The sequence below is a fragment of the Cinclus cinclus genome, chromosome 20 (genome assembly GCF_963662255.1).
Source record: "Cinclus cinclus chromosome 20, bCinCin1.1, whole genome shotgun sequence".
Lineage (NCBI taxonomy): Eukaryota > Metazoa > Chordata > Aves > Passeriformes > Cinclidae > Cinclus > Cinclus cinclus.
The window spans coordinates 11382688-11402049 of NC_085065.1; the positions used below are offsets into that span (position 1 = coordinate 11382688).

Below are 19362 nucleotides of genomic sequence, written 5' to 3' on the forward strand. Positions count from 1 at the left end.
AAAAAGGAATTTGCTGGTTGTGCTGCTTGAGGTTTTTTCCAGGATTCCTGGTAGGAAGGAGGTTGGTGACAGGAAACTCCCGATGCTTCAGGGATGGGTTTTGTTTGCTGAAGATGGGGGTTTTTTTGGCAGAAGCAGGGAAAACATTCCTGTGCTTTTGGGGTTTTTTTTGTCGTGGCAGAAGTTACAAAAGCCACCCCTCCCTTGTGCCACGGCAGAGAAACATCCCAGGTTTCCTAAGGGAATTCCAGTGTGTCCCCTCCTCCTGCCCTGCCAGGCTTTCCTGCTGTCTTCTCCTCCCTCCTGGGAAGGGAAAAGCCTCAAAGGTGCCAGGGAGAAAACCCAAAGTTTATTTTTAGTAGCAATGTGTTTTGAGCCAAAGGCTGGATGGGGCTGCTGCCAGTGATGTTCCCTGCCCCTGGTTTGGGGATCCAGCTATGCTCCACCATCCCTGCACTGCAAGGGCTGTGGGATTCTCCCCTCCCATTCCTGATTTTCCAAGCTTTTGGGGGGATTTTTGGTAACTTTGCCTCCTTCCTGCTGTGCCAGCCCGGAGGTTCTGGTGCTCCCAGCTCAGGACACTGCTGCACATTTTGGCACTGCCGAGGGTCTCCATCAGCTGGCAGCTCCCAGGGGATCCCCCCAAAGCTTGGGCAGCTCCAGGGGCACCCCCAGGGCTGTCCCCACACTCGTGGGGTGACACAGAAGGGACCACAAGCCCTGCCAAGCTGCTGCTCAAAGCTGCAGCTCCCAGGCAGGAGGAGCCATCCAACAATCAGTAAAATTGCCAGGATGTGCCATCAGCTGAAGGGAAACTGAGGCCAGCCATCCCTAACACCCACAACTCCCTGGCTGCACATTTTGGGGGGGGGGCTCAGTCTGATGGGAGCTGCTCCTGGAGCAGAACTGCTGGGATTTTTGGTCTGTGGATTTTTGGACCTTTCCTTCCCGATCCCCACGGCTCCCCTGCAGCTCCAGAGCCCCAGGGATGTTTTTTCCCTGGATTTTTGATCCCCATGGAAGCAGCTTCCCTCTCCCTGCCTTCCCCCAGAACCTCTCTCACTGCTTTCCCTGACACCTTAATGGCAGGTTTGCCTTTCACTGTGGAGGAATTAATTTGGGGTTACGCTTTGAGCAAATTCAAAGGCACATTTTGAGATCAAAGAACAGCTGGGGGAGCATTGGCAGCCCCGGATAAACAGGGACTGGTGCAGGAGTCAGAGGCTGGAGGAGATCCTTTTGTGCTCTTCCTTGTGGGAAACTGCTCCTCTTTTACAATTCTGAGCCAGGCCCAAACAGAAATCAAAATTCAGCTAGCAAAGGCTGAGGCAGGAGGATGGAAAAGCCCATGGAATACCAGCAATATCCCAGCAATTGCTGCTGGAATGATGGACAGAGCTCTATCCAGAGCAGGAATTAAGAATTAAGTCAGCTTTTCTCTGCCCCCCTGCTTTTTTTCCAGAGGGATTTTTCAGCCCACCCCATCAAGCTGCTCCAGATCCCACAAACCTGAGCAGGCTGGGATGGAATTTAACCCCAGCTCGGAATCCAGGAGCTCTGCAGCTCCAGCTTTGGGGCTTCCCAAATGGTGTTTTTATGAAATGCTTGATGCATAATGAGAGACAATTCTAATTAAGAGCAGCTAACAAATTGCACTGCGGCAGTAAATAAGCCTTTACCTCCATTAATAAAACAAAATGCTTCAGTAGAAATTAGGATAATTAGGATTTTGTGGGGGCTTTTTTTTTTTGGCAAATAATTCCAACCTATCCAGCCACCACTGGATTTCATGCACTAAACCATTGCACAGGGACAGGGCAGGATAAAACCTCTTTATCCAGGTTTTCCATGGATAAAGAGATTGAAAAGAAACCTTTGGGGTTTCTGAGTCTTTCAGAGTGGCTTTGGTGGTCAGCACCTGGGATTTTCCTGGCTGAAATCCCACCTGGGACAGGAGACAGTGATCAATCCCTCACGGATCTCTGACCTCTGGGCTGGGGTTCATTGATAAATTCATAAAAACCAAGCCCAGGTAACTCTGGTTCACTGAGACATGGAAGGGAAGGATGGTTCCCAATGGGAGGCTTTGCTACATTCCCCCAAAAAAAGAAAAAAAAAAAAAAAATAAAAAATTTCTCCTCCTTCATCCTCAGAGCTGGATCACTCCTTCCTCCCTGAGCCTGTGGAAAAGGGCCAGGGCTCCACAAAACCAAACAAACACAAGGGCTGCTGTTTATTTTGTCCTGAGCAAAGGAAATCCGAGCAGAGCAGGAATCCAGGCTGGCAGCTCCAGCTCCATCCTTCCCCCTCCAGGAGGGAAAAGCTCCAACTCCTGCAGCCCCACACTCCAAAACTTCATCAAGCAGAAAATCCACAAGCCCTGGGTTAAAAATCCTCCACACCTACCCGGGCAATGGGGATGTGCAGCTAATTAACTTCCTAGGAGTCAGAGCTGAACAGGAAAAAGCAGATTAAAGTGGGAATGTGAGCTGGGCACATCCCTCAGGAACAGCAAATTGCATCAGAGGAATCTCAATCCCGAGGATAAATTAACAGCAGCCAGCAGACCCTGCACATTCTCCACGCTTTCCCTGGAAAAATGAACCCATCCAATCCAGCAGGAAAGCAGGAGAGGGAGAGGCAGGAGCAGATTTGGAGGTGGGAGCACGGGCAGGGGGATCCCAGGCATCAGTGACTGCCCTGCCCTGTCCCAGCAGAGAGAGAATCCCAAAAATCCCAGAATTATTGAGGCTGGAAGAGACCTCTGACATCACCGAGTGCCACCTCCAGGGATGGGGACTCCTGCTCTCTTCCCAATGCCTTTCCAGGAAGAAATTCCTCCTAAAATGCAGGAATTTACCAGGAATCACTTCCCAATGCCCTGTCTCCCTCCCCCCCCCCAAAAAAAAAAAAAAATTCTCCCCATGATCTAATCCAGCTGTGGTTTACCCCGAGGGAAAAAAAAATGCAATTTTAAACAATGCACAGCTACACTTTGATGGTTCCTCCTCTTCCTCCTGCAGCCTCATCCATGCACAATTCCCAGATTTCCCTCCCAAAAAGGGACTTGTATGGATTTGGAAGGCAAAATATTCATCCTGAAGGCACATTCTGAGCCAGACAGCAGCGCTGGCCAGGAGGGGATCCTCAGGGCTGTTTATCCAGCTCCCAAAGCCTTCCCAAGAGTTCTTGCCCAAAATAGCCCAAAATTCACTGTACAAAACATCCAGTCCCAAACCATATTCCCAAAGAGCCCTCGAGCCATGATTTACACAACCAGAAAAGGGCAGGAGAACCAAGAAATTCTGTTTGGAGAGGGAGTCAAGGGGGTTCAGCTCCCACCAGGAGCATCCTGGCTCCTGCTCCAAGGATCTGCAGATCCTCACCCTGCTCAGGAAAACCTCGGAGCAGAGGCAAAGGAGAACCCAAATTATTCCCCAAGCAGGTGTGAGACACAAGCTCTGGAGCCCAGAGAGGGATTTTGGGCTGTGCTGGCTCTGTGGGATGAGGGGTCAGCACTGGCAGCTATGGAAAGGTTTTTAAAAGGCACTTTATAGCCACTGTTTGTTTAAATCCAAGGAATGTTCTGCACATCACATGAGGCTTTATTGATTTCCCCTGTACTCAGGAGAAAAAAAAAAAAAAAACAAACAAAAAGAAAACACCAAACCTGTACCCAGCAGACAAAAAAAAAAAAACCCATAAAATCTAATGGAGATGGCATTTCCAGGTTGGAATTACAGCCCTGGATCCCCATCCTCCCTCCCTGACCATCTTTTACACCCCAATTATTGGCAGGCTCCTGCTTAGAGCTGAGTAATGGCCCAGCAGCTCTTTCCCTGGATTATTCATTAACTCCTGCTGCTCCTGCAGCCTCTGCCCTCCTCTCCCTGCTCCCAAGGGAGACCCCAGAGCCCCCCAGCACCCGTGGGATCCCCCAGGGGAGGGATGGAGCTCTTCCCTGTGCACACAGATGCTCCTGAGCAAAATGAAGCCTGGAGGGAGGGGAGATGAGGCTGATTAAGCCTCATTATCTTATTTAGTAATGATGGCAGCAGAGTCAGGCAGAGGAGTGGGAAGAGCAGGAGCTGAGGAAGGGCTGGGAAGAGCAGCTCCCACCAGGACCAGTTGGATTCCTCCCTCTCCCTACTCCTGTCCCAGTCCCAGTTGGGAATTCCTGCTCGCTCAGAGGTCTGGGATGCAGAAAAAGCAGGAGCCAGGGAGATCCTGGAAGCTACAGGTGCTCCACTGCACCCAAAACCCCCCAAACCCCACCCATGTGTGCTTGGGAACACCCTGAAAATTCCACTCGTAGGGATCCAGCAGCTCCAAGACAAAGGCAGCTCACAGAGAATCACAAAATCACAGGGTCTCCCAAAAAAAAAATAATAAACACAGGGCCACCCAAAACAAATAACAAAATTATTCAGGGTGGAAAAGCCCTCAGAGAGCACGGAGTCCCAACCACCCCAGCAGTGCCCAGGCCACCAGTGGTGTCCCCAAGTGTCACATCCACGCAGCTGCAGGGATGGGGACTCCACCCTGTCCTGATGCTGCTTCCAATCTTTTGGATTTTCACCTGCAAGTGAAAATCCAGGAGGAAAAGCAGCCAGGGACTGCCTGAGAAGCAGAGCCAGGGCTGGAGGAATCCTCTGGACTCTTGTGGGGTTGCCAGAGCAAGAAGCACATCCCAAACCCAATAAAACACCAAACTCTGAGCAGAACCCAGCCAAGTCAGCAGAGCTGCATGACAGATTTGAAGGATGAGAATAATAACACTTAATTCCAGCATTCTTATGCCTTTCAGTAGACCCAAAATAGCTCCTGAGCCATCAGGGACCTGCTGCACTGAATTTTTCAAGTAAACTTTCCCTCCTCAGAGGCTTTGGGTTTTGGCAGTGAAGACACTGAGCCCCAAACCCTTTTTAGGACAGGCTCACACAGCCCCTGTGCACCCAAAACCTCCTCAAACAGCACCTGAAAACCTCATTTAAAACAAAAATCAGCTTCAACTGGAGGCTCCGTGCGGGGAGATTTGGCAAAATAAAGGCGAGCCCATATTTTAATACCCCTGGGGTCTGGTTTTTTGCCGTGGTTTCACCCTCCAAGCACCCCCAAATTTCCTGCCAGCCTCCAGCAGCATCCCCTGGGCTGGAGGAAGAACAAACACCTTAAAGGGAAAAGGCAAAGACAAAGATGTAACAGATGAAATCTGCCTTTTGTGAGGAATGCAATGACTCCAGCTGCTCGGGATCATCGACACTTGGGCTGGGAGGTTTAACCCTTCCCGTGCCAGCAGCAAACACCGGGATGCTCCAGCGGGGGCTGAGCCAGGAGAAAAATCCTTCCCGTGCCAGGGCTGGGCTGATAAGGAGTCGATAAAAGGTTTTAGAGGTTGTTGTTATCCAGCCTGGAGCTGGGCCAGGCTGGGAATGCTCACCCCTGCAAAGAGCAGCAGCTCCAAGGCTCCCTCCTCCTCCTCCAGGAGGATCCCCAAAAAAAACTTCCAGCCAGCACCCACAAGTGGGGTTTGTGCTCTGCTTCTCCATCCTGCTGGCAAACATCAGCCCGAGGCAGCAGATCCCTAAAACCTCCCTCACACCCACAGGCCAAAGAAATCCCACGGAGCTAAATGTGAAAATGGAAGGATCTCCTTGGAAATGTTCGGATTTCTCTTCACTGACTGCACCACTCCCGTGTTTTCAACTGCACAAATCCACCAGCTCCCTATTTATTTATATTTTTAACACCATCTCAGGCTGCTTGCTTGGACTGTGCAGCACTCCCAAGGTTGGCAGCTCTGCAAATGAAGCCCCTGGGCCGGGACACCAGGTCACACCTGAGCTGTTTGAGGAGTGCTGCCAGCAAAAAGAACAAAAGCAGAAGTGTGAAGGGACGAAAAAACAAGGAGATTAAAAAAAAAAAAAACCAAGAAGGAAAAAAAAAAAAACCACAACAAAAACCAAAAAAAAGGGAGCTCAGCGAGTCTGAAGCTGCATCCAGCACTGCCAGAGCCAGCCAGGGCTTGGGGAAATCATAAATACATGAAATCTGGGATGGAAATCCACCTGTGTCCAGCTGCCAGGAGGAAGAGGAGGAGTCCCCTCAACCTGGGAATTCCCAGTGACCAGCACCGGGCTGAGCTCCCAGCTCAGGAATTCCCAGTGACCAGCACCGGGGTGAGCCCCCAGCTCAGGAATTCCCAGTGACCAGCACCGGGCTGAGCTCCCAGCTCAGGAATTCCCAGTGACCAGCACCGGGCTGAGCCCCCAGCTCAGGAATTCCCAGTGACCAGCACCAGGGTGAGCCCCCAGCTCAGGAATTCCCAGTGACCAGCACCGGGGTGAGCTCCCAGCTCAGGAATTCCCAGTGACCAGCACCGGGCTGAGCTCCCAGCTCAGGAATTCCCAGTGACCAGCACCGGGCTGAGCCCCCAGCTCAGGAATTCCCAGTGACCAGCACCAGGGTGAGCCCCCAGCCCCACAGCTCCCACTCACCAGCACTGGGAGGAGCAGGTCAGCCCCATACACAAAGGCTGCCCCCAGGGCAAAGCCCAGGGCCACCGGGAAGAAGGAGAAGGCTCCGAAGGTGCCGGACTCCTCGGCCATCTCGATGGCTGGGGCCAGCAGGGACCAGTAGGACGCTGCCAGCATGACCTGGGGACAGAATGGCACTGGTGAGATCCCATGGGACAGAAGAGAAGCTGAAATTCCCACGGAACAATTGATGCAGGAGCAGGATCCAGTGGGAAGAGGCAGAGGCTGCAGCAGGAGGAGAGGTGACCCCAATCTCTGCACCCCAGGAAGGTCCCTCTGCAGGATGCTCACAATCCAAGGATGGTTTGGGCTGGAAAAGAGACTTTAAAACCCATCCAGTGCCACCACGGGCAGGGACACCTTCCACTGTCCCATGCAGCCTGGCCTTGGACACTTCCAGGGATCCAGGGGCAGCCACAGCTGCTCTGGGCACCCCGTGCCAGTGTGCCAACACCTCCCTCACAGGGAACTATTCCCTCCCAATTCCCAAGCCAAACCTCCTCTCTCCCAGCTCAAAGCCACTCAGGAGGAGCTGCCCAGCTCTGCCAGCACAAGGACTCGGAGCAAACTCTGCCATCCTGAACATTCCTGCTCAGGAAGTGGGGAAGGAGCTGCCTCTGCTGCAGACACCAGTCCCTGGGGGTTGTGTAAATCTGAGCTCACTGTGAGTAAGAACGAGGGTTGTCATGTCAGGCTTAAGCATGGCTGTCAAACCTCATATTTCAAACGCCACCTCCTTTAAAAAACAACCACACACCCCGATGTGGAAACACAGGCAGCAGGGAAACGCTCTGGAGAATTATGTTGTCAGCTCATGTTAAGATATCATTTCCCCACGGCAAACAGAGCCCCTGGCAGAGCTCAGCCTCCAGATCCTGGCAGCACCCAGGGCAGCTCCGAGCATCCCAGCAGCTCTGAGCCAGCCCAAGGTGAAGGAAAAGTGATTTATTCCCGTGTGATGCACATCAACCCCAGCTGCTGGGAATTGTCACGGATTTACAGAATTTCCAAGTTGCAAGGAGGGAGCAGCAGCTCCCCTTAGCCCATCCCTGAGCTCAGGCTGGGATTTAGGGATTGCCTGGAGCAGCCCCTGCCCACCCAGGGCAGTGCCAAAGCTGCAGCTCCCATCAGCTGATGTCAAAGTGACCAAAGGGGGAGGATTTCTGCCAACACCTCCAGCGAAGTGACAAATTCACACTGACCTCAAAGCTGTGGAATGGCCCAGCCAGGGACAGGACCCGATGTCCCCAGCTGGTGGCAAGGGCAGGAATAAAAGAGGAAAAGCCCCATGGATCAATAAACCCAGAGCAGGATTTTCCACACCTTCCCCTCACTCCAGTGCCCAGCTGCTGGCACAGGGACCCCCTCCAAGCTCCTGCCAAAATGGATTTTGGGGCATTTTCACAGCCTTTGTGTTCCAAAGGTGCAACAATGCCATAAAAATGCAGCAGTTCTTGGGAAAACACTGCAGGGAGGGAGGAGCAGGCAGCTGAGTGATCTGAAGCATCCCTGGGGGAAGCCGAAGCCTTCCCTGAGCTCCAGAAACGGGACAGGAGACAAAAAAACCAACCATGGGAAATGAACCCAGATCCGTGCCCCCACTCCGGGGGTAATCCCTCCAAACGCAGCGGGATTTAAACCCAAACGTCAGGGTTTGGGCATCTCCTTCCACAGGAATCCCCAAAATTTTGGGCTTCAAACCCACGGATACAGCTCAGCCCCCCTGGCTGTGGAGCTTTTATCTGCAAATCCAAAATAAACAGAGCCACGACCTCCACAGCCAGGGCTGGGTTTAGCCCACCCACCCTGCTGGGCTACAATTAAATCCCTCATTAAAGCAGGAGGGCCTGGCCACGCTCCTGTGGGATCCATGGGATGGAAACAGCAAACACTGGGAGGAGTAGGAAATCCAGGAAAAGGAGATGGCAAAGGCAGGTGGAAGATGAGACACTGGCAGGGCACTTTCCTTGCCAAACTTTTCCACTTGGCCTCATTAAGGCTCCATTAAGCAGCCTCAGCAGAGCTGTGGGAATTCCTGATGCTGTTTTAAGGGAACATTTGATCCCTGGGTGATTTCCTGCTCCACCTGGGACAGGGAAAACCAAACTCCAGCCCAGCCAGAAGAAAAGCTGCAGGGAAAGGGGGATGCAGGTGTCTGTTCCTGGTGTCTGAGCAGCACCACAGAGAAGAACTGGGGGAAAAACAAGCAAAAACATCTCATTTAAGGATATGAAGATTTAAGAGAAAAGGCAGAATTTCACATCAGATGCCCCAGCAAGCAAAGCTTTGTCTCTATGGAAACACATCACCTCACAGGCTCCTGCATGCAAAACCCTGGATTATCTGGGAGTTCCAGGGAGGGAACTGAGGCAGGGAAAAGGCAAAGAAAGGATGGATGGGCAGGGCTGGAGGAGCCGAGCTCCCCCAGAGCACAAGGACTGAGCTGCTCATGTCCCTGCAGCCCAGGTGGCACCTGTGCCATCAGCAGGGACAGCTTGAGCCCTCAGGATGCTCCCAGTACACCCAGGGCTCTCCCAGTACACCCCAGTTCAATTCACCTGGCTCGGGCCAGCACCCCCAGAACGGTTGGAGCATCTGCCCAGGCACAGCTTCCTGCCCCCCAAAAGAGCTCCCTGCACCCCTGAGGGCACCTGGACACCCCTGAGGGCACCTGGACTCCCCCTGAGGGCACCTGGACTCCCCCTGTCCCTCCTCTTCCTGGCTCAGCAGTGGCTGAGAAATCTGGAATTCATCCTGGGTTTATTTTGCTTTGCAGCTCCCAGAGCAGGGAAATATTGACCAGGAGAGGGAAGAACCAGCCCAGCTCCAGCTCCACAGGTGAGGGCAGTTCCCACCACAATCCCTCTCACCACAGGGGTGGATTCACCACGAGGTGATTTGTCCTGATTTTGCAAAAGCACCAAACACAAACATCAGGGGAAAAAAGGGGGAGGAAAAGTTCCTTGTGGTGTCAAATCCTTTCAGGCAGAGAAAAGAGGGAGACCCAGCTGTTGGCCAAGCAATGGCAACACTGCTCAGCTGGGAAAATTAAAATTCAGGGGGATCCTGGTGTCACCAGGGCTCCCTCACTGCCTGTCCCTGGTGTCACCAGGGCTCCTGTGCTGCCTGTCCCCTCCAGGCACAATTCCCCCTTGCTGCTCTGAGCACTGCCAGCTGAAAGAGCTGAGGGAAAAGCAAATGTTTGCAGGAGTTGTGCTTCCTGAGCCACTCCTGGGGTGACTCAGAGCTGCTGCCAGGGTGACGTGGTGGCCACAGCAAGGCCAGCAACACCTAATCCCGACGGGATTCCTGCAGAAATGACAGCCCGGGGATCCCCCACAGCCACCAAGGGGAACAATCCTCACCCTGCAGGGAGCAAAGCCAGCTCCTGTCACCCACCCCAGCCCAGGCAGGACACAGCCAGGGGGACCTGGCAGAGCCCAGGTGACCCCAGCACACAGGTGGGAAGGGGCAGCTCCCTCCAGAGCACAGCCCAGGGTGGGCTTTGGCCGCTGGATTTGATCTTTAACGAGGGGAATTTAAAGGGGATTTAATGAGTCTGGATGAGGCCCCACCTGCCCCCCAGGACCTGGGCAGTGGCAGCCCCACATCCCCAAGCCCTGACACCAATTCCAGCCCCACATCCCCAAGCCCTGACACCAATTCCAGCCCCACATCCCCAAGCCCTGACACCAGTTCCAGCCCCACAGCTGCACGTTTTCCTCCAGGAAAAGCTGCCACGAGCCCCACATTTCACGGGGAGCTGCAGCTCTCTCTTCCCTCTCCTCCCCAGGGTTTAAAGCATCCATGGGGAAGCACAAAGCCAGCCAGGCACAGCAGCCCCCAGCACACCTCTCCTGCCCATTTCCAGTGCTCTCAGAATCCCAGGGAAATGAGGAGAGTTTAATTCCAGAGAGCCAAAACCAGCGTGGGCAGCTCGTGACCGTCCTGGTGCCACCTCCACCCTCAGCCAGGAGGAACCAGAGCAGGATGAGACTGAGCCTGAGCCCTTCCCTGCCCTCAGGGAATTATCCAAGGGATTTTAACTCCAGTGGGCAGCCAAACCAAGCGTGGAGGGGCTGCAGAGAACACGGCGGGGGAGGAGGAGGAGGAAGATGCTGCACTCACCCCTGCAGCAAAGCCCAAGCTCCCATCGAGGATCCGCCTCTGGAAAAAAAAAAAACAACAAACAAACATAAAACATCTTGAACTCCTGGTGAAATCACTGCCCACAGCACTGGGGAGATGGGAAAGGGGTCACCAGGCTGGAGAGGGACTGTGCACAAGAGGGACTGGGACAGGGTTAGGTGGGATTTTGGGAAGGAATTGTTCCCTGTGAGGGTGGCAGGCCCTGGCACAGGGAGCCCAGAGATGCTGTGGCTGCCCCTGGATCCCTGGAAGTGCCCAAGGCCAGGCTGGACAGGGCTTGGAGCAGCCTGGGACAGTGGAAAAGGTGCCCCTGCCACTCTCAGGGCACATTTTACTCCCTCCCCAAGGAAGAAAACCAAAATTCTCCAAAGGGAGCCTCACTTTGCAGCTCCTTCCTGAATAAATCATCACAAGACCAAGGCATAAATAATAAATCCATCTGGGCAATCTGGAACACCCTAACAAGGGGGCCTCTAATTTTGGATCCAGGGTGACTTAAAGCTCAGCACTCTGCTCGTTCTGAGCAAAGCACTGACCCAAATCCTGCCCTGGAAATAATGCAGCAAAACCAGGTTGGAGGCAGGGGAGCTGCTGTTCCCTGCACTGAGCCCTGCCTGCAGCTCCAGAGCCCCAGGAGCACATTCCACAGCCCAGGCTCAGCAATGGGACTTCCTTCCCCTCCTGTGTGCTGGGAAAGGAGCTGGATTTTTCCTCCTCTTGCCCCTCAAAGCTGGGAGAAGGCAGCCAAACCCAGCCATGAGCAAGGCACAGCCCTTGGGTCTGGATTCTGCGGGATGCCAGGGCTGAGGAGCTGATCCCAGGGCTCACCTGCCCTCGGATTTGGCTCCTGGGGGACCCCAGGGCTCACCTGCCCTCGGATTTGGCTCCTGGGGGACCCCAGGGCTCACCTGCCCTCGGATTTGGCTCCTGGGGGACCCCAGGGCTCACCTGCCCACTGGAGAACACAAACACCAGCGCTGACCCCGCTGCCGTCAGCCCCCAGGTGAGCAACGTCCCCAGCACCGCCTGCAGCACCGGCCCAAATCCTGGGATCATGCTGGCCTAGGAGACAGGAGCAACCTCGGGAAAAGAGCCAGAGAACCCCCAAATCCCACCCAAACCCCTCTGCACCACAGGGGTCAGAGCCAGCTCAACCATCCTCCCCAAAGCTCCTCTCTCCCCCTTAAGCAAGGCTTTGGGATTTCAGCCAAGCTCATCAGGATCCTGCACATCCCACCTGGGGCAGATTTGGGGCTCAAACCTCGCCCAGACAAAATGGGGAGGGACAAAAAGTGGGGGGGGGGGGGACACAAAGCCCAGGGATGGGGAGCAAGGACTGGGAATGGCCCTGGGAAATACATGGAAAATGGAAATCCACCCAGGTTAGAAACGTATATGAATAAATTAATAATATATGCCAGCATGGATATATTTATATGTACAGACACCGATTTCACAGGGATGGATATATTTATATATAAATATATAAGAAATACACACACACACACACCAGTGCCAGCTCCAAAGGCTCTTCCAGCCCCCAGCCTTGTCCCAAGGCTTTTCCCAATCCCTGCGGGCGTGTGCCCAGCTCAGACCCCGCGGGTTTTTCGGCTCAGACTTCCCCCAGCTCCCCAAGAAGATTCCCCCTTCCTGCAGGGGGTCCTGCAGCCCACCCAGGAGCACCCAAACACCCCCAAATCCCCTCAAACCCTACACCGGCAGCTTCACCCCCTCGTATCCCGCACCCCCGGGCGCTCCAGCCTTGGGGCCGGTCCCAGGATCATGGAATCCCCCAAACCTGGAGCCCCCGGCGGGTCCCAGGATCCCCAAACACCCCAAACCGGCAGCCGCCGGACCCCCGAGCCCCCCAAACCTGGACATCCCGGACCAGCCCCAGGACTCCCGGACCCCGCAATCCTGGACACCCTTGAGCCCCTGGCCTGTCCCAGGACCTCTGAACCCCCCAAACCTGGATCCCCGGAGCCTCTTACCCATCCCAGGACCCCCGAACCCCCTAAACGTGGCGACCCCAGACGCCCGGAGCGATGGCAGGACCCCCCCAAACCCCAAACCAGGAGCTCCGGAGCGGTGTCCCCTCGTACCTGGGGGAGGCGGGCGGTGCTGGAACACCGCCACCCCAAATCCAGAGCCCAGCCCGGACCGAACCCCGAACCCCGGGCCGGTCCCGCCGCCACTTCCGGGTGCGCACACGTGTCTGCGGGAAGGCCCCGCCCCAGGGGCGTCTCAGCCAATGGGAGCGCGGCGTGGGAGGACGGCTCAGCCAATGGGAGCGCGGCGCGGGCGGGCCGCCCGCGGCTCTGCGGTTCGCGCGGGCGCGCCGGCCACAAAGCGAGGCGGGCGGGCGGCGCGGGCGGGCGCGGCAAGATGGCAGTGCCGCTGTCACCGCCGCTGTCACCGCCCCCCGCTGCAAAGAGACCCCCGGACACGGCTGCCCGTTGCCACCGAGAGCCCGCCTCCCCCCCCTCCCCCTTATTGCCATCCCCGCGCTGCCCGCAGTCAGCCGCGCTAATTAACAATCTTAATGAGCGGCTCGTGGCAGCCCGGGGGAGCTCGCGGGGGCAAACTGAGGTCGCTCCGTGGCTGGTGGCCGTGCCTGGCACTCGGTGTCACCCGTCTGTTCCCACTCGTGGATGGCACACAATCCCAAAATTATTGAGGCTGGGAAAGATTTCTGGAGTCAGCGAGTGCCGGCCGTGCCCCATCCCCGCCTTGCGCCCAGCCCAGAGCACTCAGTGCCACCTCCAGCCTTCCTTGGGCACCTCCAGGGATGGCCACTCCCTGGGCAGCTCCTTCCCGGTGTGTCACGACCCTTCCCATGAAGGAATTCTTGCTGGTGTCCAACCTGGACATCCTCAAAACCATCACTGCAGGCTGGGTTGGGGGCAGAGGCAGCTCTGTCACCCATTCCCCCCCCTGTGCCGGGACACCAGCTCACGGTGACAGCCACAGAGCCCCGGTGTCCCCTCCTGAGCCACGCCAGGAGGAGCAGGGGGTGGCAGAGGGACAATTCTCCATGAATTCACCTGACACAGCCTTTGCTCAGGGAAAGGTCCGGGCCGCTTGGAACCCCCCTGATTTAGGATTTCAGCCTGGCCCTGTCATTGCTCCATCCCTCATTAACTCCCGGGGCCGGGCAGCTGCAGGGCGAGGTGCCAGCTGGAGGGACACGGGGACAGACAGACACACAGAGTGTCCCTCTGCCAGCCCGGGCATCCCCGGGTGGCTGTGACAGCGCTGGCAGGGCTGGGGACAGCTGGTGACCCGGCAGGGCTGGCCCTGGGGACACTGCTGACACACTGACACGGGCTGGGGGCGGCTGGCAGTGATGGCCCTGCCTGGGGACATGTGGGGGCAATGGGGACAGCTGTGGTGGCAAAATTAACTCCCATTCCCGAGTGTCACTTCTGCGTGCAGGGACACTTCAGTGTCACAGCCCCGCCTGTCCTCTCAGTGTCACAGCCCTGGGCAGGAGGATTGGTAGCTCCCACCTGGGCCCTGCCTGTTCCAGCAGGGGAGACCCAGAGCCCTTAAAATTCACTTTAAACACCAAAAGGGGCACAAATCTGGTGCCATCTCCTATCAAGGGGACCAAGACTTTACAAGGGGCAGCTCCAGGGAGCTCTGGGGCAGCCAGAACCCAAATCCTTTGGGATTTTTTTTACCATAAAACCGTCTGGGGCAGAGAGGCACGCCCTGCACGGGGCTGGCACCAGGCACTGCTGGCTGAGATGTCCCTGGGAACGAGCAGTGTGTCCCTGCAGTGTCCCCTCCGTGCAGGCTGGGCTCACGGCCGGGCTCTTTCCCAACCCAAATCCATCTGTGTCAGGCTGGGGCTGCGGCTGGAGCCAGCCTGGATGGCGAGACAAGGAATGAGGACATCCAGGGCCGTCCCCAAGGACAGGGCAGGGGGACAGCAGGGCAGGGCCAGGCGGGGTCACGCTCCCATGGCACGGGCTAAGGTCACCTCTTTGTCACAAAAGAACACTTTGATCCCCCTCCTCTGGCTCCGGGCTCGTCGGGAGGGACACGAGGGACCCTCGGCAAGGCTGGGGGAGCGCGGAGTTCCAGCAGCTGCTGCGAGTTCAGTGCGTGCTGTCACCAGCCGTGACATTTCCAGCTGGAACAAAGCCTGGCTTGCCAAAGCCAGCCTGTTCAGCCCCGGTTTAATGCGCAGGACCCTCCGACGAGCCAGGCGCAGCGGGGACGGGAGCCGGGATCTCGGGCTGTGGCTGCCAAAGGCTCATTAGTGTCAGGGATATGATTAACCGGGAACGCGAGCGAGCCCTGCCCCGGCCCCTCCAGAGATCAATAAACCAATTACGGAGGCAAATAACAGCGGGCGAGAAGGGGAGGAAGGAACCGGCTGGGGAGGGGGTCTGGAAGCAGCAGGAGCTGGGATGGGGCGTGGAGGGGAGACCCCCGAGAGGTGCTCAGAGAGCTGGATCCCAGGGTGTGGATGCTGCCCTGGATCCCGGGAGGGCTCTGGATGCTGCCCTGGATCCTGGGAGGGCTCTGGATGCTGCCCTGGATCCCGGGAGGGCTCTGGATGCTGCCCTGGATCCCGGCAGGTCTGGATGCTGCCCCGGGCGCAGGTGAAGGCACCAGCGCCTCTCTCTCTCCATCCATCAGCGCTGCAGACGCTCCCGATTAAATCTGGCAGGCAGCAGCCGGGTCCTGCCGCGCCTCGGGGTGCGGGGACATGGCCCAGACTGTTTGTCTGGCTAATTAGCAGAAAGCGAAGCCTTCCCCCAGCCCGGGCATCCCTGAAACGAAGCCAGGCCGCCTCCAGGCAGGAATCAGCAGAGCCACCGCAGCCACCCGGGGCTGCTGGGCTGGAGCTGGGAATGGAAAAGGCAGGGAAAGGGCAGTGCCAGCCCGAGTGTCCCTGGGGCACACCACGGTCACCCCTGCCTTGTCCCCACGGGCACAGGGGACAGCGGGGACCCTCTGAGGGCAGTGCTGGCGAGGAGGGGGCTGGGGCATCACACAGGAGAGATCATCACCTCCAAGAGATCCGCAGGGATCCGCAGGGATCCTCGGGTGGGCTGCATGTGGGATCAGATCCTTCTCCTCCTGCCAGCTGGGGAACAGCAGCTCACAGCCCAGACAAGCTTCCTTCATTCTTGCAAAATGCTGGAGATCTCCTGCCTCCATCCCATGGATCCAGGAGAAAGGCCAGCTCACCCTACCCCTCCTTTGGCATCCCAGCCCCAGCTCCTTACAACACTCATTTCCAGGACAGGGGTCGAAAGCGCTGATTTTCCACAGGGACTTTTGTGGAACAGCTGGGAATGGATGGCAGAAAACTTGGAAGGGCTTTTCGAGCCTCTCTGTGGTCATGTAACCCCCGTGCTCCTCTCCCAAGGGTTCTTTGGGCCGTCTGGGAAGGGGCTGTGTGTTCCTCCTCTCTCCAGCCCTGCCAGTAAATCGCTTTTCAGCACAGTGGATGCTTCCCAGGCGAAAGGACAAAGAGGAGTTTATCTGCCAGCACCAAACCAGCTGCTGGTACAGCTCCCTCCGAAACAGGGACCACCCAGGGACGCAGAGCAGACTCTGCACCAGGCTTTAATTCAGCCCCAAAACTAGGCAGAATGAAAAAAAAAAAATCCCTTCAAAAGTCTCAAGGATGGTTTCCTGACTCAGGCAGCTGCTGCTGCCCTCCTCCTGCATGGAGATCAGCTCCTCAGTACCCACCGGGCCATCATTTCATTAATTTTATGGGCTTTTTAATGAAGATTAGATCTGGGTTCAGCCAGGCTGAACTGGCTGGGCTCCCCCTGGCCCCGGTTTCTCAGTGAGGTGGAAGTGGAAGGCAGGGAGAGCTTGGAGCCCTGATGCTGGAGCCAGCTGGAGGCACCCTGGGATCCCGTTGCTCCCCCTGCCTCGCTGCTCCTGCCCTCTGGATTCTCTCCAGCTGGGAGAGGTCCCTGCCAGCCCGGGCTGGGGTGACCAAGGAACCCAGGGGAGGGACATGGCAGCATCACCGGCTCCGGGGAGAAATTCAAGGAGGCAGCGCTGGGAATGCTCCAGCCAGGCTGCTCCGTGCTCTTCCTTCCCACTGCCGAGGGAAGGGCGCGGGCAGGACATCGCTCCTGGGCACAGAAACCAGCCAGGAGAGGGTAAAACAGCTCTGGAAAAGCCACAAGGCACCAAACTCCTCTCCTGGGCTCTCCTCCCTCCTCCCTGCACTGTGGTGGGACCGGGAGGCCGGTGCAGCCCCCCAGGGACACCCCAGAGATCCGATCCCCACCGTCACCAGCCGAGCATCTCCTTCAAACCCTCCCTCCTCTCCCGCTATTGCCGGGACATTAATTCCCTCATCATCTTCAGCAGAAGCAGCTTTTTCCTGCCTCCTAAAGATTAATGAGGCCGATAACGACTCTGCCGGTGCTCCAGGACCTGATGACTTTAGATCCGCCTTGGGAAGGGGATGGCGAAGTGAAAACCAGAAGCTCCCGGCCGCACTCAGCAGCCTCAGCGCGGGGCTCTTTGTTCAGTCACTCTTAATTTCCTGCTCTCTATTGTCTCCTGGACAAGTGATGGAAAGAAGGGCAGGAATAGACATAATTTAATTGCTCTCAAGATCCCAGACAAACCAGAGCAGAGGTTATCTGCCCCAAACCTCTCATTTTTGGTCTTCCTCCTCCAGGGGGAGGCTGTGGCAGGAGCCACCTGTACTGCACAAGCCCTCAAAGGCGCCAAATATTTCGGCATCACCTTCCGACCTCTCCCAGCTGAGAGGACCAGCAAGGACCTGCCTTGGCTTGGCTGTGGAGGCAAGATAGAAACTCCTGGGGCCAAGGCATTCCCAGTGTTCCAGGGAGACTTTGTGGCTCTCGGAACCCTCTTGGGTCACCCTCCATTGGGGTCACAGCGTGGCCATCTCCCTGTCCATCTACTCACTGGTGGTTCTGGAGAAGCTGAGGAACCAAAATGCTGCTGGATAGTGGAGTGGCAGGGCTGGAGGCAGGGTTGGCATGGCAGAAGAGGGGAACACAGGCAGGGTGGGCAGGGCAGGAGAGGGGAACACAGGCAGGGTGGGCAGGGCAGGGTGGGCACAGCACGGTGAGCAGTACCGGGTGAGCAGTACCGGGTGAGCAGTACCGGGGGGGCAGTACCGGGGGCAGTACATGGTGGGCAGTACCGGTGAGCAGTACCGGGGGCAGTACACGGTGGGCAGTACACGGTGGGCAGTACCGGGGGCAGTACCGGGTGGGCAGTACCGGGGGGGCAGTACCGGTGAGCAGTACCGGTGGGCAGTACCGGGGGGGCAGTACCGGTGGGCAGTACACGGTGGGCAGTACCGGGGGCAGTACCGGTGGGCAGTACCGGGGGGGCAGTACCGGTGGGCAGTACCGGTGGGCAGTACACGGTGGGCAGTACACGGTGGGCAGTACCGGTGGGCAGTACCGGGGGCAGTACCGGGGGGGCAGTACCGGTGGGCAGTACACGGTGGGCAGTACCGGGGGCAGTACCGGGGGGGCAGTACCGGTGGGCAGTACCGGTGGGCAGTACCGGTGGGCAGTACCGGGGGCAGTACCGGGGGGGCAGTACCGGTGGGCAGTACCGGTGGGCAGTACCGGGGGCAGTACCGGGGGGGCAGTACCGGTGGGCAGTACACGGTGGGCAGTACCGGGGGCAGTACCGGTGAACAGTACCGGTGAGCAGTACCGGGGGCAGTACCGGTGAGCAGTACCGGTGGGCAGTACACGGTGGGCAGTACCGGTGAGCAGTACCGGGGGCAGTACACGGTGGGCAGTACCGGTGAGCAGTACCGGGGGCAGTACCGGTGAGCAGTACCGGTGGGCAGTACACGGTGGGCAGTACCGGTGGGCAGTACCGGTGAGCAGTACCGGGGGGCAGTACCGGTGGGCAGTACCGGTGGGCAGTACCGGTGGGCAGTACACGGTGGGCAGTACCGGTGAGCAGTACCGGGGGCAGTACACGGTGGGCAGTACCGGTGAGCAGTACCGGGGGCAGTACCGGTGGGCAGTACCGGTGGGCAGTACACGGTGGGCAGTACACGGTGGGCAGTACCGGGGGCAGTACCGGTGGGCAGTACCGGGGGGGCAGTACCGGTGGGCAGTACACGGTGGGCAGTACACGGTGGGCAGTACCGGGGGCAGTACCGGGGGCAGTACCGGGGGCAGTACCTGTGGGCAGTACCGGTGGGCAGTACCGGGGGGCAGCGCAGGGCTCCCCGGGCTGTCTCCGCCCCGGTCCCGCAGAGCCGCCCCGCTCGGGGCGGGGCGCAGCCGGTGCGCTGGTCCAGCCGTGCCGGGAGCGGGTGCGCGGAGCCGTGCGGAGCCGAACCGAGCGGAGCCCAGCGGGGAACCGGCGCTGCCGGGGCCTCCCCGGTGCCCACCGGGCCGGGCCGGGCCGGGCCGGGCGGTGGCTGGAGCAGGTGAGCGGCGGGGCAGCACCGCCCGGTGCGCTCTGCAGCGGAGACACGGGGCCGGGGCTGGGGGGTCCCCGCAGCGAGTTCGTCGCCCACCGGAGCCGCCCGGGCTCGGTGTGCCGGTGCCGGCTGGGAGGGAAGGGGCTGCACCCGCCGGGAGAGGAGGAGGTTTTCCCCCGGCGCTCGGTGCTCCCGGGCATCAGTCGCGCCCACCGGGACGCATCGGTTGGATCTATGGAGTCGTAAAGGCTCCGGGAT

The 19362-nt window shown here is 57.8% G+C and overlaps 2 protein-coding genes across 2 annotated transcripts in view; one reads left to right on the top strand and one right to left on the bottom strand.

Moving 5' to 3' along the window:
- Positions 1-12860, bottom strand: part of SLC39A11 (solute carrier family 39 member 11) — a 74878-nt gene extending 62018 nt beyond the window's left edge. The window contains exons 1-4 of the mRNA XM_062506105.1: positions 12788-12860; positions 11634-11747; positions 10665-10703; positions 6498-6656 (exon numbers count right to left, since the gene is read on the bottom strand). Coding sequence (XP_062362089.1) covers positions 6498-6656; positions 10665-10703; positions 11634-11741 — 306 coding nt within the window. The 5' untranslated portion in view covers positions 11742-11747; positions 12788-12860. The remainder of the gene's footprint in view (positions 1-6497; positions 6657-10664; positions 10704-11633; positions 11748-12787) is intronic.
- A 4976-nt stretch (positions 12861-17836) lies between these two features.
- Positions 17837-19350, top strand: LOC134052013 (uncharacterized). The gene is made up of 4 exons (XM_062506194.1): positions 17837-18335; positions 18387-18495; positions 18557-18843; positions 18935-19350. The coding sequence occupies exons 1-4, from the start codon at positions 17837-17839 to the stop codon at positions 19348-19350; spliced, it is 1311 nt and encodes a 436-aa protein (XP_062362178.1).
- Positions 19351-19362: the final 12 nt, after the last annotated feature.